This window comes from Rhamphochromis sp. 'chilingali' (genome assembly GCF_963969265.1).
Source record: "Rhamphochromis sp. 'chilingali' genome assembly, chromosome: 2".
Lineage (NCBI taxonomy): Eukaryota > Metazoa > Chordata > Actinopteri > Cichliformes > Cichlidae > Rhamphochromis > Rhamphochromis sp. 'chilingali'.
The window spans coordinates 44,869,480-44,893,785 of record NC_137930.1 but is presented as its reverse complement, the minus strand read 5'-3'; the positions used below and the strand labels follow the sequence as shown (position 1 = coordinate 44,893,785).

At 39.3% G+C, this 24,306-nt stretch overlaps 2 protein-coding genes across 2 annotated transcripts in view; one reads left to right on the top strand and one right to left on the bottom strand.

The window, feature by feature from the left end:
- cttnbp2 (cortactin binding protein 2) overlaps positions 1-24,306 on the bottom strand; it is a 102,808-nt gene that overhangs the window by 66,504 nt on the left and 11,998 nt on the right. The gene's annotated exons all lie outside the window — the stretch shown is intronic.
- Positions 18,344-20,365, top strand: LOC308392792 (uncharacterized protein). Its single transcript, XM_080876022.1, has 2 exons — positions 18,344-18,740; positions 19,267-20,365. Exon 2 carries the CDS (start codon positions 19,271-19,273, stop codon positions 20,360-20,362), a length of 1,092 nt encoding a protein of 363 aa, XP_080732148.1. The 5' UTR covers positions 18,344-18,740; positions 19,267-19,270; the 3' UTR covers positions 20,363-20,365.

Here is a 24,306-nt window from a genome sequence, read left to right as displayed (position 1 = left end):
TCAATTACAAACTGGTACTGCTACATGCATTATCAATGCATGGTATAATGTTCTGCAATTCATGACAACCGCTTATTTTAAAAGTTAAAATGTAGAAAAACAAAACAATAAATAATCCAGACATTTTCTTCAGCTTATCTGTAGGTTGCGAGGGAAGCCCTGAACTCTGTCTTGCCAGCCACCTCCTCCAGCTTATCTGGTGAAAAACTGAAGTTCCCAGGCTATGCACAGCTGGAACACCTTACCCAGCATGCGACATAGCTGGCTCCTTTCAATGTGGAGAAGTAGTTGCTCTACTTTGAGCCCCTCTCGAATGACTGAACTCAATGCTAAGGATTGAGTGCTCATTCACCCTTTAGAGAAAGCTAATTTCTGCCACTTGTTTCTGTGACGTTGTTCTCTTTTCATTCAAATTACATGATGTCTAAGTTCCTGCTTCTAAATTTAGATAAAATTGAGGGTATTGTACTCTGCGTTTAAAGTTTTAGAAATATGGTATCTAACCAGATGCTTACTGTGGACGGCATTACCCTTGACCTCCAGTAACACTGTGAGGAACCTTGGAGTAGTTTTTGACCAGGATATGTCCTTTAATGCGGATATTAAAAAATATGTAAGACTGCTTTCTTCCATCAATGCAATATCTCTAAAATTAGAAACATCCTGTCTCACAGTGATGCTGAAAAACTAGTTCATGCATTTATTACTTCTAGGCTGGACTACTATAATTCATTATCAGGATGCCCTAAAAACTCTGAAAAGCCTTCAGCTGATCTAAAATATATCGACAGGCACTAGAAAGAGAGCACATATTCCTCCCATACTGGCTTCTCTTCTATGGATCCCTTTAAATCCAAAATCGAATTTAAAATCTTTCTCACCACATACAAGGAACACCCCAAAAAAGCCCTTCGACCTCAAACTGCTGGCTCATTTGTGGTTCCTAGAGTTTCTGAAGGTAGAATGAGAGGCAGAGTTTAGTTAGACAGCAATAGGTCTAGGATGCTGGGCTGTCAAACCCTAATGCTAATGCTAAGATTGTGGCCAGTAAGCTCAAACAAACTATAGCCTACTTAAAAAAAATACACTAGATATGAAACACAGGCACCGAGACCATTATTTAGACTTTAAAAAGAAGCACATATAGCTGAGTAGCATCAAACCAGAGCATAAGGTGGTGCAAAGTCAAGCTGTGTCTTCACATTAAGTAGCTACATCACTATATAGTTAATAACCAATGACTTTATCATTTTCCTTTTTCAATATATCACAATAGACAAACTAGAAATTCAATCAATTCCAAATATGTCAAATCTGCAAAACAAATTTCCTTCGGGGAATATTACAGCTCTTCCAACTCATTTCAAAAACATGACTCTTAAATCGCTTCACTATGAACTTGGCACATTTTGTAAACAAGAACACTCATGCGTCTTTATGTGCTACTATGTAGACTAAAGCCTGATGGAGGCCTATAGCAGTGATATTTCACACTCAGTGGCAGCTTCCATCACTCATATTTAATGAGCTCCGCTGACAATTTCAATGAAAGTTTGATAAAGCAACAGATACTTTAAACTATATGTAGATGAAGTATTTCATGCCAGCATTTCTAAAAAAAAGAAGAAAAAAAAGAACCTAACCTAAAAAATATTTTCATCTCTTCAATTTTTCCATGTCTCTCAAATTTAAATCCGAACAGCATAACCAAAGAAAGAAATCAAAGTCAAAGGAAAAGTCTATAAAAAAAAAAAAAGACTTTCAGGCTTCACAACAACACACCCACACAACCCTACACATTTGGAGCCGATTAGCTTGTCAGTCACTTATATGTAAATACGGTTTTTAAATAATGTAATGTGAGGGAGGGAAAAAAAACTCCAGACATAACATACTGAAGAAATGCTTCAGAGAACGCCCACAAACATACATTTTTACTAAATCGTGCGCACACACACACACCACATCACTTGCGGCTGTGTTTAAGGGTTCAGCTACGCAGTAAAGTCAGCTCCTTACATGCTATTTTTATCCTCAATGCTACAGTAAACCAACACAGGGCTGCTGCTTGATTAAACCTTATAGTCCCTGTGGGCAGGAGCACAACAGCTCCCCCCAACATCTGATAGGGCCGCAAGTGTGTCTATTACTTACTGTCTGTATGTCTGTGTAAATGGTAGTTTTTGGGAGAAGTCAGGTGCATGTGTATCTATTTTTCTGATAAAGTAGATATCAGCACATTATATCCAGCTGATGAAAGGAAATCGTTCAAGCAAATACACATAGATAAACACACAACTCTAAATTGCAAAAAAGACACTTAGCATGCAGGCACACTTAAAGAAAGCGATGTAGATGATACACTCCTCAGACTAAATCAAAAACGAGTGGAGACAAATGATCACAAACACATACACAGACACACATTTCTCAACACATAGAAGCACTCAAAACATACTAAATGTGTGTATTATCACCAGTTTTGGCAAGCAAGTCAGAATGAAAAAGCACCGAACACAAGCCAAAGGGCTTGTGTCCAACAGCTCCTCTGATAACATACATCAGTTGAAAATCACAGAGCTCAGCAACCCTGAACACTTGACCACAGACACACACACACACATACACACACGCACGCACGCACGGTAATGCTGCCCAATCACAAATTATGTCAAATGCAGATGAAAAAAATGCTGCAGGCATTGAGTCAAATTGTGAAAAGGCAACAGAAGACCATAAAGGCAATTTCACTCAAAAAAAGAAGAACAAAAGGGAGATACAGTGGTTACCTAAGAAAACACATCCACAATCAAATGGTTTTTTATAGGAGACTTTGTTTTGCTTATCGTAACATCAATCAGGCTAAGTGGTCACACAAAGCTGGTTATCGACTAAGATAACCCAGGGTTCCCCCTTTGTGGTCACAATAAAGGGGTGGAGCTGGCAGCATTTAACGAATCATGGTTATGGATCAGTGTACTGGCAGTAGAGCAGCTGATTTTACTAAGGAAGAAAAAAAATATTATGGGAAAAATATGAAGGCAAACACATAATACAAGCAACACAGACACTGCAGACAAAGCAAAGTGTTGTATGAACGCATGGGTGCTTTAAACTTGAAGTAAGACTTGAAGAGACTCAATATTTTTTGGGAGTAAAGCAAAAAAAGAAAGAAATTGTACGCTTGAATATCACAACTCTATTAAGAGATGAGAAAATCTGATGCATTATAATCGATTATAATCGAGCAGCATTATTTCATTAGGCTAAATTAGTTTAAGTTTTAAAATACATTTCTTGTTTTTCTTCTTGACAGTATTTAATGGTCTGAAAGTAAAGCATAAATATTAAAATGTAATTCAAACATGGTCTATGTGAAAATATAAGATCAAATGATGTCTCACTTCGGAACCAAAAGGCTTATAGATCAATAAAATAGTTTTAATTTGCGGCCAGCAGCAGGAAAAAAAAATAAAAAATCAATAGTTGAGTTTAACAATTTATATTTATTACTGATGTTGATCAAGGACAAAAAAAGACTTTAGACACAATTAAAAACACTTTAGACTCTCCTGCTATCTGTGCACAGATGTCAGAGGGATCTTCCAGGAATTGTAATGCATTTTCTACAGAACTGATTAGTAGACTGTTTCATACCCGCTGATGGCTAATCTCGAACATAACCTGCTCCAAAGCAGGACAGGACAGTTTGCTTGGGTCCAAAAAATAATCTGACAACATGGATGAGTCAGAGAATTTACGTTGCCATGCACCAACTATGCGTGTGGGCCAGGTGTAAAGAGGACTTCTAATAAAAATAAAACGGGACTGACTACTTGGCTGCAGTGTCTCCAGCTGTCCATGTCTAATACAATACAAATACATATAAGCAAGGCACAGAAAACCCAGGGTTAACCTTTAGGTTATCTACATAAGACAAAATCCTCCACAGGTGTCTGAGAAACAAGTTTGTTTCAAACTACCACTTATTACGCACATAATTTCTTTCTCATGATTTGTTTTAGTCTACAACATTTTCCTGGCTGACAATTTAACTTGGCAACAACTTTATCAGGTATGCTTTAAAAGGAGTCCATTATGGTCATAAAGGGATGGACGTGATCAGTAACAACACTCAAGTAGACTGTGACATTGATAGTTTCCTTTTCTTCAAAAGACAAACCAACATTTAAAAAAAAAACAAAAAAACAAAGATCCAGAGAGAAAGAGGGAAAAAAATTTCTTTTGTGAATTATTTTTCTTATTTAAACTACTAATTAAATAGGATAACAATGTACAAAAACACAGATCTCAACAACTTCTTCAAAGAGTTCACCACAACAAGAAAATAGTGAGAATATTTATTTTCATTTGTGTCATTTATGCGTCTACTTCAAGTGTCTAATAAAAACACAATGGCTGTGACCCTCACAAACACTCAGTCACATGTAAAGTTAGTGATGTAGGAAATTAACTCAGTCAAGTGATGAACATTGAAGGACAAAGTCTAACAAAAGTTCAAATGTCAAAAAAAGCTAAGATTCTGTCTCACAGCTGAGTAAGAGAAAGGCAGAAAAAAGGCCGAGAGCTCTCCCTTCCATCTCCATCTATAGGCAGTGATTTGTCTGGGGCGGCGGTTGAGAGATCCTGATGATGTTCCCAGTGACAAAGTGCCCCGAGCAGACAACAACTCCATACACTTGTTCTGAGTTGGTCTGCCTGTATAATCCCTCTTATGAGAACTGACAGGGTATGTGGCAGCGTTTTACATTTCAGCCTTTTTCTTTGTTGTTTTATTCAGTGATATGCAAAGAAAAAAATGCAGGCGGGAATTCAGGCCATTGGCTATTGCTGAGTTCAATGCTGAGGTTAAACAAATATCATCAGATCCATAAATATTTCGACAGTGAGAGTGTTTTGGTTTTGTACTAAGAATGTCACCAAAATTCTGAAATCATAACTGTACTGTTTGTCATTTGGGTACCACACACAGTATTATATGTACCACAGCTGCATATACTGACAGAGGCAGCATACGCCTTCAAGTATGCTAAACCATCTTTGCATGCTAAAGAAGAAGAAGAATGTTACTTATATTTATATTACATTTGAAATATTCAAATGTTTTTAACAAATGAAATAATCAATAAAACATAATGATGATATAAGACGATATCTGTTCTTCCCCTTTTATTGGAAATCCTGTTCGCTGAGTCAGTGAGTCTCAGCTGTGGCGGCCTACAGTGTTGCCAACTTAGCGACTTTGTCACTATATTTAGCGAGTTTTCAGACCCCTTAGCGACTTTTTTTTTTCTAAAAAGCGACAAATCTGGAGACTTTTTCTGGTGTTATTGGAGACATATTTATGACAACTTTTTGACGTGAAAGCGCATATGGCTCTTACTCTCAACAAGCAGCAGCACTTTGGCACGGTGCACCTCACCCATGCCAAAGCGCTCACAGGTGGAGGATGGTCCTCCCCCCGCTGCTATCAGGGAAGGAGATGTTCCCCCCTGGCTTCTGCTCCGCGGCTGCTGAGTGAGCCCTCATCTGGGACTCTCCTCAGCTCTTTCTGGGACAGTGGCGCGGCTGCCCCTTTGTTGGTCTTCCTTGGTCTCTTGTGTTCTGAGGGCCTCTGGATGTCTGGAGTTTTGATCTCCTCCATACCTGCTTCATGCCCTGGAGGACGGGGCTGTGGCCCCCCCACACCCTCTAGCAGATCATTACATGAAGGAACCTTTTAAAAAAACAAGCGCGTCCATGCTCACAGGTGTACACACCCACAAACTACACCCTTTTTGGCTCCTACCTCAAAGCACACTGTGTTCTGTTGATCTTATGTGCTGCACAATAATGTTTAATATTTAGTATTTACTGTCATATTCCCATATATCATTGTGATGTTGTTTATTCTATTACTCTTGTTCTCTTCTGCTTGTTTTCTTTTTTCTTTCTCAACAGGTGATCCAGGTGATCGATATATGCATTTTTTTTCTGCCCATTCTGTTGGTTTTTGTTTTTTGCCCTTCTCCCCCGTCCCTCTTCTCAGCTGTTTCTCTTTCCCTCTTTCTTTCTCCCCTTCTTTCCCCCAGTCAAGTCTGTCCCGTGTTTAGCAAGTGAAAATAAAATAAAATAAACAATAAAAGCAAAGGTGAATCAATTAGACCATTACGGCAAGGCTGGGATGGTCAATTTGGTAAAGTAAATCCGTTGGGCATCTTTCTTTGCCTTTAGACAATAATTCTGATGGCAAAAGAACCAAACGGGACAGGCAAAAAAAAAAAAAGGAAGGAGATGTTCACACCTGTGCGTCCAAACTGCAAATGAATCGCGCATGAGCGAAACCGCTGCTCCCGCACTGACTGTAACGCAGTCAGTTCTTCTTTTACTGTAATGCTGTTTTGTGGATCACAAGGTTTAAAACTACTGATAAACACACACACACACACACACACACACACACACACACACACACACACACACACACACACACACACACACAGTAATTCTCCCAGAGTGCCAATTCGGGTCACTTTTGCCGGTCCAAGCCCGGGTAAAGGAGCAGGGTTGGAATTGTGACATTAAAAAAACAATAATTGCTAAAATAAATTTAATTTGTAGTTCTAAATAAACTCTAAATGCATTTAGGACGTTTTTTTACTCACTTTATGCCTCTTTCACGATGTTATTTCTCTCTCCAACAACGTAGGTTACAATTACATTAGCATGACCTATTATGCAAATTAGGCAATGACATCATTTAGCGACTTCTAGCGATTTTTGGGACAGCCAATAGCGATTTTCCTTACTGAGGAGTTGGCAACACTGGCGGCCTAAACTCACCAACTCAAGTCAGTGTGAAAAAAAACAACCCAAAAAACCCAAAGCCTTTAGTCAAGAAGAAAAGTGAAAATATGGTGTACATATATGGACCTGCAGAAAAATAATTAGAATCACTAACTATTTTTGTGCAGGTTTTCTACCTCCAGACAGTCGAGGGTTCGTAATCCTGTGCTATAGTGCACTACCACGGTTTCAATCTTCTCTGTCTGCACCTTCAAACCTCCAATAATAAAGCCTGCGGTCAAGGTTGAGCCTATGAGGTTGGCTTCTGAGTGAAAACAGCCCCCTTTGTGTTGGCCTCCACTTCCAAATGAGGGTTTTTTGGTTTGTTTTTTTTGGAAGTTGAAGTTTCTTCAGGTTGGTTGGTTGGAACAGATTACCTGTTACTGTTTTCTGCAGGTGCTCTTTAAAGTGGAAGTTTCAGTGTTTAAGAGGTAGAAAAAAGAAACACAGAAAAAAAAGTTTTTCACTCTTAGACAAGGTGAAAAAGAAAAAGAAACATTTGACATGCTTAGTTAAGATGAAGAGAACACAGGTACTTTCATATGTAATAGCTAAATACAGCTTTGCAATGATCAACAATTATTTGCTTTGACTATCACAAGATTTTGAGAATGCTGTGGAACTGTATTTAATTCCAAAATTTGTATTAATGAATTTATTATTCCTGTCCGTCCTCAGTTGTTTACTATGTACACACATCATACAGTTTATAAATTCTGGCAATACTTAACCTTCATAACCTTTGCATACGGTTGTGGTCAGACGTTTGCATGTACTCATGGGCATAAATGTCATACATTTGGGGTTTTTAATGATTTCTTTTTGTTTGTTTTGGGGGGTTTCAGGAGGGAATGATTGTATAGCATGCATATTTACTGGGTGTATTATACAAGATTTTGTGGCAGACGTTTGAATTCATTTTAGATTTTCTCTAAATACATAACACACATAAATTATACAGATAAGAGGAAATTAGTTATGATATTCAGTTACAACCTAGGAACCGCCAAAGCTCAAGCCTGCTAACTGGAAACTGCTGGAACACCAGCAGGCTAAAATATAAAGAAAAAAAATCATAACAAGATCATAACAATGTATCAGTTTGTGGCACAAACAACCAACATGACCGGTCCACTGGTTATAATGTCTTGTGTGTAATTTTATATATTCTGCAAGTCCATGTGATATAAATGTTTTATTCACCCTGACGAAAAACCTTATAAAACAGTTTTAAGAATAATTTTGTTCAATCAATTTAAATGTACATTGAAAGGCATCTAGTAAATAGCTGCTATAACACAATGACTTGTCCTATTTCTAGGCTAAGTAATTAATCTTTAAAATATCACAACGAGGCAATAAACTTTTTTTTTAACAAAACATCACGTTTTTCAATGGACAAAAACAAAAAGAATACATAAAAAAAAACTTACTGTTACAGTTTTTTTCTGAGACAGCTGAAAATATTTTACCATTTAACAAATGATCCTGGATGAGACGTTAAGAATAAGACCTTTCAAAACACATAACTGTATCTCTAGAAATCTCTCTGAACATTCTCATTCCTTGTAACCTATAATATTTCCATTTTGCCCCATCAAGAATAACTTTAGCAGTCTTTATTATTTGCATTGTTTTTCGATTAAGCTAACACAATCTGAAGTGTTTAGAAAAAGAAGTAGGTTGTTCATAATGACATATTCCAGAATGGAAACTGTATACACTCCATCCTGACCTGGCACGTGGCTGGTTGGAGAGGTGAGAACTGGCAAAACAGAGAGCCAGTGCCACAGCGTCAGGGCCAGAGCAGCAGGTAAGCCCTCTAATTTGTTAGAGTCATACCGAGATGAGCTGGCACTCTATAAAACAGTTATTCTCAGCCCTGTGCCATTAAAGCCCTGGAGTCTGCTGGTTTTCATTCCAACAAACCACCACAGTGTCCAATTTTGCTGATTACCAAGTCTTTATCCAGGGAGAAAGAACTAATTAGTGCAATGAGGCTGGATGGAAGAACAAGTCTGCACTCAATCAGGTTTCATTGGCACTGGGATAAGAACCACTGCCTTAAGGAAGTGACGCACCGAGATTTGTCCTACTGTACAAAACTGTTATATTTCACCTAAAAAGAGTAGACATTATCTTGTTTTACCACATTTTATTGTAACTGAATATTTTCCTGGAATGCATTTTAGTGATGTCAAAAAATTTATTTAAAAAAAAAAAAAGATTTCTAATTAGATTCAAAAACACTGACTGAGATTATCCTTTGAGGACATTTAATGTTGACATATGCTGTGAACCACATTCTTGCAACTGAGACATTTAAGTTCAAATTTAAATAAGTTTAAATCATTTTTAAAGCCTACTGAAATTCTACATTTCTATGAGACATTAGCCGTTAATCTTCAGATTACACCGCCACAAACGTAGTTCCTCTTTTGCTCTTCACAGTAACTGAAACTGGCCTATTTAAACATGACGAGTGACCGACTACTCTGAGTAAAGCTTTCAGGAAACCAGAGAGTTTCCAGTGCCACAGAGCTGGTCCCTTGCCTACAGAAATTCACATAATTTCTATTGATTTACTTTAAGAAAGCAACAACAACAACAACAACAACAAAAAGCTCTGTATTGATAACTCAATGAATTTTTTTTTTTTTTTACCAGATCTATGATTGCGATGAGTTAGGCCACAAATTTATCATCTGCACCAACAGATTGTGTGATCAGCTGTCACCAGTTTCAAATGTCAGATACAAACCGCCTTGAGAGGAGAAGACACACGCACACACACACAGTTTCCACACGCACACGCACGCACACACACACACGCACACACACACAGTTTCCACACGCACACGCACGCACACACACACACGCACACACACGCACACACACACACCCCTTGTTTTCGGCTGATCTGACCAGAAATTGCTGTCAAGGATGAGAACAGAGCTGCCAGTGTTACTCAGGAACTTGACATCTAACAAAGAGGTAACTGTGCTAAAGCAGACCCACCCCCCAAAAGCACTTTCTTCACCCACATCAGTCATGACCTCCAGCCCCCTCCCATGGCAAAGTACTCAAGTTCACCCCAAACGAGATGACACCATGTAGGAATTGAAGATGAAGGGAGGGCGGTGGGGTTTTAGGGCTGTTGTCTTCGTGAGCACTGACAAAAACGCAGATGGAGTGCTGCAGTAGCTGCTGAATGCTGGTAAATTTAATTGCTTTGCTACAATGCATTACTGTGAAGCCAACGGGAGACAGTAAGCTGGGCTGGAGGGAGACACGATCGATTAATGGCTGAAGAATTGAAGGAGGTAGAAACCCTTATTCCCACACTGAGTCAATTCAAACTTCAAGCACTTGGCAACATTACAGCAAACATGCATGCTTTTAAAGGTGCAGTTTTCCAACATTTATTTGCTTTTAATAATGTGCATGCTTTTAACCATGTTACATGCTCGGTTTTAGTTGAATATATTTTGGTATTACAACCAGTAATTTGGGAAGTAATTTAACAAATGTTGTGAACATTCACTATGATGTCAAATTCTTTGTTTGTCTGCCTTCACGTTCATAAGAACTTGTGACATCCCATTCTTAATTAAGGCTTTCCTCCAGCTTTCCCTGGTTTCATTGAGTCGTAGTCAACATTGCCTTACAGGCCAAAGGTCCACAGTGCAAGACCCGTAGGAAACAAAGCCTTGGAGGGCCACAAGCTAGTATACTCCTTGTCCTGGATTCGAGCATGGATAAATGGGAGGAAGGGTTTCCTTTGAACAGCGGTTGGGTTCTGCCTTAGCGATAAGGTGAGGAGCTCATCATTCGAGAGGGACTCTAAGTACAGTTGCTGTGCTTCTGTAACGAAAGGAGCCACTTGAGGTTGTTCAGACATCTGAGTAGGATGCATTCTGGGCATGTCCTACCAGAAGGAGGCCCAGGGGCAGACGCAGGACTTGCTGGAGCGATTACACCTCTCGGCTGCCTTTGGAGTGGGGGGGGGGGGGAGTCTGGGCTTCTCTGCTGAGACTGGTGCCCCCACGACCCGAGCCCAGAAAACTGGCAGGAAATGGAGGGATGGTATCTGATGTAAAAATTTAGGAATAACAATTATAGCTGTATAACTCTGACCTGATGACAACTGGAAGTTAAAATTAATCACAGTCCAAGTCAAGAGATTTCATGGCATCATGTGTGGAGAAAAAATCAATGAAGTCTGTTGGCTTTTTTGGACTTGATCAGCCACCATCACTGTCTTGAGGCAGCTTGTATGGTTAAAAAAAAAAACTTCACATAATTGGTGCAGTCTCTCCAACATCCTGTGATAAATTGGCACTGGCCCACAATCCCACACCATCGACATCTTGGTCTGAACAGCGATCCATTTTGTAATGACTCAGAGGCGTTCTTTGACATTTAGATTAGAGCGTCTCTTCCGCTCACAGGCTCTCACACACCTCCTCCCTGTTTCGCACATGTTGAGACTCAGCCGCCATCTTTCTGTCACCATCTCGCACAGTAGCTCGAGGAATCCAATTCTTGGCAAAATCCCTCTGACACACATACAGTACATTCACCTAAAGTGTTAGACTCTACCAACCCTGCCAGCCCTGAGTGGGCTCTCTCTGCAGCAGGTAGGTGTTTCAGCATTTAGCTATAGGGCACTTAAGCAGGGATGAGTCTGAGTATTTGAACCTGTGAGATAAAAGTTGCCCAGTTAAAGATCTTCCACAGAACTCTCTTCCAGTTTGTGTCTATTTTAATCAGCTACCTGAAGCACTTTAAACATAACAGCACCATTACAAAGTGATCGCTTCAAAGAACAGAGGAATAAAAAAGTGAAGTGGAAATGACTGGAGAAAAACACCAATTTTTAAGAATGACTGACACAAAAAAAGCAATGGTTTTTCTCCTTTATTTGGGATGTCAAGTGTAACTGCGCTTCCCTTCACCACTAAGATGTTCCCTTTATATGACTTTGATTTGTGGACTTGTGGAAAATTCTGAGTAGTAGCAACACTGAAGTCTTGAGAAGCCTCTTTTCTCTAGTTTGTTTCACCACATGATTTTAAGAGTCACGTTTTTTAACATATTAATAATTTATGCTTACTTGCTAAATAGTTTTAAGAAAGAGCATTCAGTTTCTGATTAATTTGCATTATTTAAGGGTATTTTAGTTGATATTTGGGTAAATAAAAATATGAAACTGAATTCATTATGAAAGCCACCCAGTAATAATGGACTTAAATTGAGAAAAGGCTTAAAGAAAAGGTTGGTTCCTCTACTGTTTTACTTTAAGTTATTTAAGAAAAAACAAATTATCTTACTAGCAGGCAAAAATTAGTCAGTCTGTTATTTATTTAATTTTATTTGAAAACAATGTTAAGCCACAGAAAAGCTGCTTAAAAAATGAAAAAAAAAAATCAATTAGACACCTGCGCTTTCAACTCATTTAACTTTGAGCTTAATGTGTGCTAATAATCACATTCAGAAAGCACTTTGGCTACATTAAACCTCCTTCAGAGTGTCACAACATACTGTAAATGTCATAGCCAATGTTATTTTGCAGACTGCATTAATTACTCTTTTTTTCCCCCCTTTCTTTTTTCCTGGTATGTTCTTGTTGAGCTGCTGTTACAACTGGAAGACTCCCACGCTCCTTTCTGTTGCCGCTGGCAACGTCAGCAGCATCAGCAAGAAGCAGGTCAACTGGCTGGACAAAAGATAAATATTGTTTCATATGTAGAGATTAAAAGAAGGAAAAAGCATAAGACTGAAAACATTCTTTCAAATCTCCTGCTTTTTTTTTTGTAAGCAATCCCCTCTATTTGTCTCTCCCTCTTCTTCCCTCCCTCTCTCTCTCTCTATGGTAACCTGAAGTCGACCACTCACAGCTGCTGCTCTCATTCTGCTCCAGCTGAACACCCACACTCTATTAAATGGTGTGTGTCAGAGACACATACACTTCAACAGGGACTGTGTGTGTTTGAATGAAAGCAAAATTTTAACCTACCATATGTGAGACCAGCAGAAAAAAAGAGAAAAAGTCCACTTACTATAGAAAGACTTATGCGTATCAATTTTGCTCTTACAGCTTCTTGTTTCCGTTGTTATACCATCGCCTTCACTTAACTTCGGACTTCGCTGTAATTTCATTTAAATTCTAGTGTTTGACACAATCATAGCAAAGTGAAAAAGTGTGCTAGAGTTAAGCAATACAAAGAGGTTTACTGTGAAACATTCAAGCTTCAGCTCAGAAAAGAGTTTTTTTTCTTTTTGAGCTGTAACTCTAATGTTTATTCTCATGATTAAAGACTTGTGGGTCTTCAAAATGCCAAGAAAAAGAGCGGAAAATGTGCCATAAAATTTCCAAACGCCCAGGTTTACAACTTTGGTGGTATTTTGCTGCAAGCCCTGACAATAAAATGTCACTGGTACTATATGAAGGGGGCTTGTTATGCTTTTTTTTTTCTCCCCTTCTTCAGTTCATCTTCTGTCTAAACCAAGCTGTTTTACCCCATCACCTTTAAAAACAATTTTATGAGCTACTACTTTGGGCTGAATGAGGACTAGTGTGTGCCTGTATCCATCGGCGGAGTGGAGGGGTGGCTTACTGGGCTTAAGCCCGGGGTCTTTTGGAGTGTAATTTGTTTCATAGTTAGTTGCCTGACTGACAACTGTATAAAACAAAAAATTACACACAATATTCGAAGCACATAGCACGCAGTCGTAAATTCCCCCAAATTTTGGTACGATCCGAGCTCAGGCACTAGGCGACTGAGCACAGCACTTACGCATGTGAGCGAGGGGGGAGAAGCTGCTGCCTGCGAGTTTGCTGTAGGAGAAGCGCAGCCAGGCAGACAGAGGAGAGCTTAAGTTTGACCAGGTACCAAAGCGAATGATTGGTGCTGTACAAATAATGTAAATATGACGGTGTATCACAAAAGATTGATATCAAACTGATCACTTGACCAATATTACGTTACTTGCTCTTCGAGTGAATCAACAAATGGCGAAATGAAAAGCTGATGTTTTTAGAGTCTTTTTTTTTTAATTCTAAAAAAAAAATAAACATTTAGTCTGATTTGATGTTTTACAATTAAAAAAGCGTTTGTGTTTTTATCTGAAGAGTATGTAAATATCTGGTTTCAATTGTATATTTGATGATGTTGGTGTTTGGCTTGATTGTCAGCACAAAGAGGGAGAGAGAGGAACAGAGAGGGAATAAGAGCAGGTGAGACAGACATGTTAGTCAAATGGTTGTTTGCCAAAACTCATCAGAACATGCATCTAGTTACTCCGTCTCTGCCTGTATGTCCGTTTTAATGACATCTCTCAATCACATCATAAACAGTAGAAAACTCTACACATACGTTCACCTGCCACTTTATTAGTTGCACCTTGCTTGTATTGAGTTTGATCCCCTTTTGCTTTTAGAACTGCCTTAATTCTTCATTGCATATCAACAGGATTCTGGAAACATTCCTTAGAGATTTTTGTCCACATTGACATGACTGCATCACACTGTCCACAGCATATCAATGATGTGAATCTCCCCTCCCACCACATCTCAGAGGGGTCCTGTCATCATGATTCAAGAACTGAGTTTGAGATTATTTTAGCGGTGCAGCACGGCACACAAATTAATCCATTTGCTTGTTTTGCAGGACCAAGAGTCCAAAACCCAAAGATATTTAATGAAATAACATTTGTCAAAAAAGGAAGGTTTCACATTGATTGTCCCACTTTAAGTTTCCCAATCAACTCCCTGGTAGACAAAGTTGCGACCCCCCCCAAAATCTGGTTTTTGTAGCTCGTTGAGTTTTTGCAATTGTAGCACCAACTCTGAGCTTTCAGCCCACATCAAAGAGCAGCCATGTCATCAAATCAACTGACCGAGAGAGCGAGAGAGAGAGAGCGAGCGAGAGAGAGAGCTTTTGGACTGAGCTGCTTCAGGCATGAAATAGTAAAATTTACTGCCCTAAAAACCATTTTTAAAAGAACAAAGTACAAAGATGAGAATCAGAATGTGACAATGTGAAGATGAGCTATACCGAATTACAGAGGTAAAATCAAGAAACAGGATTTTATTTCTACAGACACCAACGCAGCAAAAACTGTGGGATCATCAAGACAGAGCAACTGATTCTTGCTTAACTTGTGGATGTGCTACATATTACATACATCCACCAATTTAACCGTACATACATACATACATACATACATACATACATACATACATACATACTAGTGCTGTCAGCGTTAATCTCTTTAAAATGATGTTAACGTCATAACCGCATTAACGCGGCAAATCTCCGTTAGTGAGTTAACGCGGATCGCCCCGTGCGTGGGGCTGGATGGCGCTAACGCATTAACAAGCTAACCGCACTAACGCGTTGACGCGGTACAACCCCACGCACGGGCCAAAGTATAATATGTCTACACTAACCAAAGAGAAAATGGTCATTTCTGAGATTGAAAATTGGCATCATTATTGTGTCAGCTTCTTTATAAACAGGGAGATAGAAATGAATGACATGCTAATGGAGTTGCAGCATGTGCACAGGTTTCCCCGCCCTTACCTTCTGGCTGTTTTTCTCACGAAATCAAGGGAAAAAGGCACCCATCCTGACTAAATGAGACAGCACACATCTGAAAATCTAACCATCCAGAGAAAAGCTGACTTGCCAGCATGGGGTGATTTCTTCACATATCCTTCCTCCACCCTTATAAGCTTTGCAAATCAGCAGTGACAGTAAAGCTGCAGGGTTTCCAGTATTAAAAACTGAATTCAGTTACTGTTCACTTTCAAAATGGAAGGAAAGCTGATTATGAAAACGAAAACCGTCAATCAAGCATTAGACTGACAAAACGTTCAAATGAAAAAAAAACAAAACATTGATTTTACTTTCTCAAATGGGAAGTGATATTCTACATCTTTGTACATCAAACTTCTTTCAGCAGATAAAGAACACAGTCTAGAGATTACACCACAGACTTGGTAAACTGAAATATTGCCACTTCCTCGCTGACAGCACAAATATCAAAATAAACTGTCATTCCACATTCCCAGTGGCAGGAACCAGGCTGAAGCCGTAGGTTTGATTCCCACGGGGCCAACCATGGTTTAAATATATACACTCTTAGTGCTGTGAGGCACTCTCCATAAAAGCAGTCTATCTTATAAATTTATGTAAAGAAAGAATGGAGAGAAAAAAAAAGACTAAAGGGTGAAATATAGGCCCACATAAGCAGCAAGAGGAGGAATATACGGGAGGGAGGGAGAGGATTACGAGAGGAAGATAGTGAGAGGGATGGTTGCTATGACCTACTTCCACAGCAATTCACAGCAAAGAGTTTTACCGATTAACGGGGCCACACATAGCACAGAAATGCTAATGTGCAAATATTAAACAACCAATTTATAGAAGAGCACTAGGGATGGGTTGATATAAAATTATGGTTCCATTTTCTGAACCACCAGATAACAACATTTTTTTTAAAAATTGTTTTTTGTTGGTAATTTTGCTTCAATAAATCCTTTATACAGGGTCGGATAATACAAGTAGAGGTTACTGTTATTTGTGTTTGCATCAGCAGCTCTTGTTGTTTCCAGTATTTTGTCACGTGATGATATATATATATATATATATATATATATATATATATATATATATATATATATATATATATATATATATTTATTTATTTATTTTTTCATTCATTCTGTGAACAGTTATTACTGCAGCTACAATAATACATCCCCCTGCAGGAGCACACGGACCAAATACAGTCCATCAACCTTTCAGCTCAGCAGAATGCCCCGAATATAGTGCTACCAAATTACAGCCCCACAGGATAGACAACAGAACAATACTTAAATACAGTACATGAATGGCCCACAAAAAACACATTTGCAGGTCCTCCTTCAACACGTCCATGAATCTTCTCTGGGGACTCCCTCTTTCTTTCCTACCTGACAGCTTCATATTCAAATTGTTTGTACATTTGTATCTATATCCGTAAGCACCCTGCTGCAACCGTTGGAGCTTTGACTTCTTCAAAGACACCACAGTGAGGACCCAAAGGCAGACAACCATTATACACGACACAAAAAACTAATAAATATTCTTCCCAATTAATATTTGACTGATAAGATTAATCAGTTATCAGCACTACATATTGTTCATTGATAAAGGAATTAAATCTGAAGGCTATCCTTATAGGAGCCACTCTTCTCTGTGACCATATCCTGGCCCTACCGGCTAGAAAGATCAGCGTGTTTAAAAATACATGGCGCTGCAATGACATAACATTGCAGGCATGTTGAAATGATCCACAAAGTGTGGCTAAAACAATCGAAGCAGAAGTCTAAAGCCTTGTCAGACAAGGGTTTTTTTCTTCATAGATGAATTAGTGACCAAATGTTTGCATATGTGGTAATAACATTTTTATTCACTAAGTATATTAATATGGGTTTCATTGGCTCAAGTATAATGCATATATTTTGTTGATCAAATACTAAGAAATTTAAATAGAATAGAAATTTCCTACTTAATCAAAGAAATAAAAGCCAAAAATATAAATAATTTAAACGATCCTTAGCCGCTGCCCTACATACATTACACACACACTCCGACATGCTCTTTCAACCCTGAGACAGTCCACCCCCACGGGACTGGATCCATCTTCTGCAATGACTGACAGCACTTCAAAAATCATCCCACCCACAAAAAATAAAAAGCCAAAAGAAAGAGGCTACACCCGCTATCAGGCTGTACCATTTTCCTTGAAACGGGGGTTGGCAGTTGTGGCTGTGTCTTTGCAGCCTCATTCCTAAGCAGCATATCAGCGGACGGTGGTGTAATACGAGTCGGGGGAGTGAAGTAAGGCTGGAGAAGTGGGGAAGGTCTGGTTGTTAGGCAGCAAACAGATCACAGCCTGATGCTGATTGGCTTGTGGATGTATCTGAAACTGGAGACAAAGGGTTAACCTACCTGACTGCAGAGCATGGACAAGCACAAGCCTGTCAGTGCTTTATGGCTAAACGTTACCACTATGTCACCATGCCACTTTAGAAGGTTCCAAATAAAGTGTTTGATAGCATGATGACTCAAATAAGCAAAAGGCTGAGGAGAAAGAGCTAAATGGACTGATTCGTATATAGTGCTTTTCTACTCTCTCAGAGCACTCAAAGCACTTTTTAAAACATGCCTCACTCACCCATCCATACAAGCACTATTCCTATGCAGAAGTGCATTCTACCTAAAATTCACACTGTGACGGATGAATCAGAGAGCAACTTGGGGTTAGTATCTTGCCAGAGGGTATTTGGCATTCAATGGGGGTTGACAGTCAGGAATTGAACCACCAACCTCCCAACCTTCTGATTAGTAGATGACCTGCTCTACCTCCTTAGCTATAGCCACCCAAATGTAGCTAAATGCTTAACTCCCAAAGCCTTTGCATTAGTATCACTGCTTGCCAACTAGGGTTGCAAAATTCCCGGAATTTTCAAAGATGGAATCTTTCCATGGGAATTAACGGGAATTTATGGGAATAAACGGGAATTAACGGGAATTTATGGGAATAAAGTGGGAATTTTCAAAATTGAAGGTTGGCTCTTCTTAGGGAACTTAAATATAGTTGAGCAAAGTATATTTTAGCATAGTATTGACAAAAACAAACAAATGCAATTCAAATACACTTGAATATCCATGCCATTCCTTAATCACATGTACAGAGCACAAGCTTGCTGTATGGCTATTGAGACCACCTACTGGCACTGTGCATGCCTCCATCACATGTACACATGGACCACACTTTTGAGCCCGAAGGACAAAGAGTATTAAAGGCACACATTTGAGCCTGTGGACTTAACAAGTGAGGTAAGTTTTGATGATATTATGGGAAAATATATTCATTAAATGTTTAAATTGTGAATATCACATAAAATGTATTAATCTGGTAGATAGCAATCTGATAAGATGCTAAATAAAATACTAGCATATGATAAGATGCTAAATAAAATGCTAGCATCTGATAGATGCTAAATAAAATGCTAGCATCTGTTAGATGCTAAATACAATGCTAGCATCTGTTAGATGCTAAATACAATGCTAGCATCTGTTAGATGCTAAATACAATGCTAGCATCTGTTAGATGCTAAATACAATGCTAGCATCTGTTAGATGCTAAATACAATGCTAGCATCTGTTAGATGCTAAATAAGCCATAGCTAGTATAACATAAAGAAGATGCTAGCTTCCTCATTTGGTTGTTTTGTTTTGAAGATCATTCCAGTTGTTTAGCTAGCCTTACTATTTATATCTGTTTATTATCATATTGCAATTGTATTATTACGATCTCTTGCATTGCATTAGCATTTTTACAAGCTCTTGTTTTATTTTACAGAAAAATGCCACGTGCGCTATCTGATGTGTGGAGACATTTTACACCAGCTAATGTACAAGGGAAATCTGTATATATGTGTAAGTATTGTGATAAGACGTATGTGAAGAATGCCACAAAAATGCAGCAGCACATTGCAAAGTGCAAAAAAATTCCTCAAGGCCCAACACATGCAGCAGCCAGGAGTTCCACTCAAGGGGAAAATGAATCTGTTTCAGCTGTATCAGAGTCAGATACCCACTCATCAGCTCCTGGTCCCTCTGGCATCAGAGGATTCTTTGATTTTATGGATGATAATAGCCAGAAAAACGCAGATGAGTGTTCCGCTGGTGCAATCTATGCAACTGGCTCACCCCTGATGCTGACATCCAATGTGTACTGGAAGAGATTTTTGAATGTTCTCCGACCAGCATACATTCCCCCAACCAGACATGCATTGTCTACTCATCTACTGGATGAAGAGTTCAGTCGAGTTCAAGCAAAGGTGAAACAGACCATTGACCAAGCTGACTGTATTTCAGTCATCTCTGATGGATGGTCCAATATCAGGGGACAAGGAATTATTAACTACATAATCACCACTCCTCAGCCTGTGTTCTACAAGAGTGTAGACACAAAGGAAAACAGACACACAAGCCAATACATTGCAGATGAGCTAAAAGTGATCATCAATGACCTTGGACCAGATAAGGTTTTTGCACTGGTCACTGACAACGCAGCCAACATGAAGGTTGCCTGGGCACATGTGGAGGAGACCTACCCTCATATAACTACTATTGGCTGTGCAGCCCATACACTAAATCTTCTCCTAAAAGACATAATGGCACTAAAAACAATGGACACTCTGAATAAGAGAGTGAAGCAAGTTCTGAAATATGTTAAAGGCAAACAAGTAACTTCCGCTACATTTCTGTCAAAGCAAAAGGAAAAGAACAAGAGTACTACACTGAAGCTTCCCAGCATAACGCGATGGGGTGGTGTTGTTATCATGTTTGACAGCCTTCTGGAGGGAAAGGAGTCTCTGCAAGAGATGGCCATATCCCAGTCTGTAGGCATCGACAGTGACATCAAGAAGGTCATCTTGGATGATGTGTTCTGAGAAAGAGTATCTAGCAGTCAGAAAATCCTCAAACCTATTGCAGCAGCAATAGCGAAGATAGAGGGGGATGGTGCCATCTTGTCAGATGTCCAGTGCCTTTTTGCAGAACTCAAAGAAGAAATCCAGACAATTCTGCCCACTTCCCTACTACTGAAAGCAGAGGAAACGGCTGTGGTCAAGTCATTGGAACAGTGGAGGGAGTTCTGCATGAAGCCAGTGCATGCAGCAGCATACATGCTGGACCCCAAATATGACAAGGGCATACTTTCTGGGGAAGAGATCAACGGTGCCTATGCGGTCATTACAGCCATGTCTGACCACCTGGGTCTCGATAAAGGCAAAGTTCTAGGCAGTTTGGCAAAGTATCGAACAAAGCAAGGCCTTTGGAAAGGGGATGGAATATGGCAGTCATGCCAGCACATATCTGCAGCCACCTGGTGGAAGGGACTATGTGAATCTGAGGCCCTTGCACCTGTAGCCTCCATCCTCCTCCAAATCCCACCATCATCAGCCGCCTCCGAGCGCAACTGGTTACTGTTTGGGAACACCCACACAAAGGTTCGCAACAGGCTCACAAATGTGAGAGTGGAAAAGCTGGTCGGCATTCGGGCAAACCTACGGCTCTTTGAGCCTGACACAGAGCCATCCTCAACAAGGCTGGAAAGTGACACTGAAGAGGAAGACTCAGAGTTGGATGCTGAGGAAGTGGACATGTTGTTGGATGATGATGAGGTCCAGGAAGAGTCTATTGACTGAGCAAAAATGAGAAAAGAGGATTGCTTGAAGGAAGATTTGCATGTTTAATGGGACGTTTTGGAGGATAAGTGGCATTTTTCATTTAACCTTTTGAATGGGACTTTGTGGAGATTTTTGGACAGGGGGCATTTTTGAATGAGCGGGGTTAGGGGATGGTAATATTGAACTCAACATTTCTGTTTTTATTCATCCATGAAACAAGTTATTGAAACGTGTTCTATTCTACTGTACTTACAAATAAATCTGTTTAAATATCTGTTGAAAACATTTTGCATGGAGGTTTTCTTATGATTTCTGTTTATATTTATGCTTGGAAATAATATATTCCCAGTTAGTTCTCCTAAATTCCCATTAATTTCCATAATTCCCATTATTTCCATGGACAGTTTCCAATATGGAATATTTCCAAAATTCCCAAGCTTAACTTACCATGGAAATTTACCGGAAACTTTTCGGAAATTTACCGGAAATTTTCCGCCCCTTTGCAACCCTATTGCCAACACTAGGAATACTCCTCCTTCTCACATATTGCTGATCTGTTATGCTAGACAGTTTTCAGGATGTAAGTAGCAGAGTCCAGACCAACTATCACTCAAAATCAGTAATTCTGAGAAACCTTTCCAGATTATTTAATATCTGCTATATCTAATAGCAGTAATTCAACATTTAATCAACCGTTAAATCACTCTGTTCTAAATTATGAAATCTTCTGTTCTACTTACAACCTCCTAGAATTCTGTGATGTGTGGTTGAATGTTAAATACGTCCACATCAGCTCAAAAGCAGTTATCAGTTCATAGTCGCTCTTTTGTTGCATCAAGCCTAATTCTAAACAGTCACATAAATCCCTGGCAATTATGCAGCACATGCTCTGATAACACAATAAAGACGAAAATGAAGTAATTACATGACTTGTCTTTTCTCATCATAATTTCATTTCCAATACCTACTAACCCCACCAAAAAAGATGGGTCAGGTGGACCTGCTGATGAAGCTTGGTCTGAATAAAAAAAGATATTTCCATTCATTGATTTATATTTCTTTGCAAAGCAGTGGGGAAGCTCTCTGAAGCATCTCTCGGTGAAGGGGGGAAAAAAAATTGCAGCTTTCTGCAGTTCAGAGTGCGCACTCTGTTTTTTTAATACACATTTTGGATTAGCTGTACAGCCCATAGAGAGAGATGCAGAGTGTGGGATGCAGCAAAAGAACAGAAATTCAAAGCTGTATGAAGAGGGAGAGGGACTCCATGAAAGACGGTAACGATGAGTAATGAGCTGCCCTGCTGTCTGTCCAAACAGATAAGAACAGAGATAGAAACAAAGAAGCAGCAAGTGACAAAGATCAACAAAAAGGGAGGGCAGGATGTCTAAAATACAAGATTTACATGAACAAAAAGGGAGAAAAGAAGATGTACATGTCAAACACTACTGAGTGAGTGAATATGTAGGAGGGGGAGCTGGAAAAGCCCAGCAACAGGGCATGCCTTAAATAGCTAGATGGTCTAAGATAACGTGACGCTGGAGAAAGCTGATGGCTCAGGGCATGTGTTGTGCTAAGCATGTATGAACCCATTGCTGACAGCAGATTCATGGTATCTATTAGTCATATGGTAAAATCATATGACTTCCCAAGGAAGCATGCCTGTATGAGGCCGGATGGCGCCAATGCCGGCTGCCCGCCTGGATTAACAAACATCACATCTATAAGAATTTTATTCAAATTCACCTCAAGAGGACAAAATTCATGCTAAGACTAATGCATTAAACTCTCAGAAAGAGGGGTACACAGTGCACCCCTCAGGGCCAATTACTGGGCCGCAGAGCAAGTAGGTGCACTTTCAAAAAAAGGGACATATTCGTTCTGAAGCAATAAAACAGATAATTACAAATTTTCGTCTAGTTTTTAAAGTGTTATATCACAAAACAGTGGGATTAGATTAGATTAATTTACTCTAGAAACTTTATTTTTGTTGCGTCCTTTAAATTAAATGAAAAGCATGAGCTGAGCCACCAGCTGCAAGGCTGACAGTGACACTGGTCTATGCATTTGTTTTTCTCCCCCAACCCTCCACCAATCAAGCTAACCACACACACACACACACACACACACACACACACACACACACACACACACACACACACACACACCATACATTATCCTTGCAAAAAAACATGGAAAGGCATTAGCTGAGAAATTTTCCTTTCATTATAAAGTACTTGTAGCTGTATTGTGATGTATGTTTTTCATTGTTTCTGTGAGACAGTGTTCTGTACTTTAAACTATTCTGTCTAAATGTACGTATACATTTCTGCATGATAAGTTTATTAGCTGAAGATAGAAAAAATAAGATGATCATCAAAAGAAACTGGTTAGGGCCCACCAAAGCATTTGTGTCCAGGGTATGTAACTTAATCTGGGAACGATTCAGCTGGGTGATCTGGGTTCCTCCAGCAGTCCAAAGATATGTTGCACACCTTCATTTAAGTGTTGATTTGTAGTTGGTTGCGGATTCAGATGAGAGGATTGATAAAGCTTTGTGAGTAAGACTACCAAATGTCTGGCCCATCATATTAACCTACAACACTGTCAGCAGAGCACAGAACTGTCTAGGCTGCAGCTATTGTTTATTTTAGTAATCGAGTAACCTAGCAATTATTCCATCGATTAATCGGATAGGAAGTACTTTTCTCTTATTAAAAAGCAATAATAAAGATTCAAAAGAGAAAAAACATTCTTTCTGAATGAACTGCTCATTGGTTTTTGGTTTATCTGTCAAAAAAGCAACAAACTTTGTATTTACCTGCCCAATTAAAATGTTATGTTTTTAAAGAAAACATTTTAACACCACTGAGCAACCACGGTTACATTTTTGGAGGACTGTGCACAAGTTTGTTTTCATAGCCACTGCATTGGTTCCCATAACCAGTCGCAAGAGCCGTTAAAATGGAAACAACCATGGGACTGTAAATCTGGCTTGATGTAGCCGGATGGAAAATTTTTAATGCATCACCCAACCTTAAAATGTCAGCAACCAAGTCAAGATCATGACTCCATCATTTCTCCAGGCTCAAAGCACTTCTTGACCACTCAAGTGGTTAAACTGCATATTCATCCAACTGACCTAAAACTGCAGTAAACAGAAAGGAGGAAACAATTTCCAATCATTAATGACGTCTTCAGAGATTTGA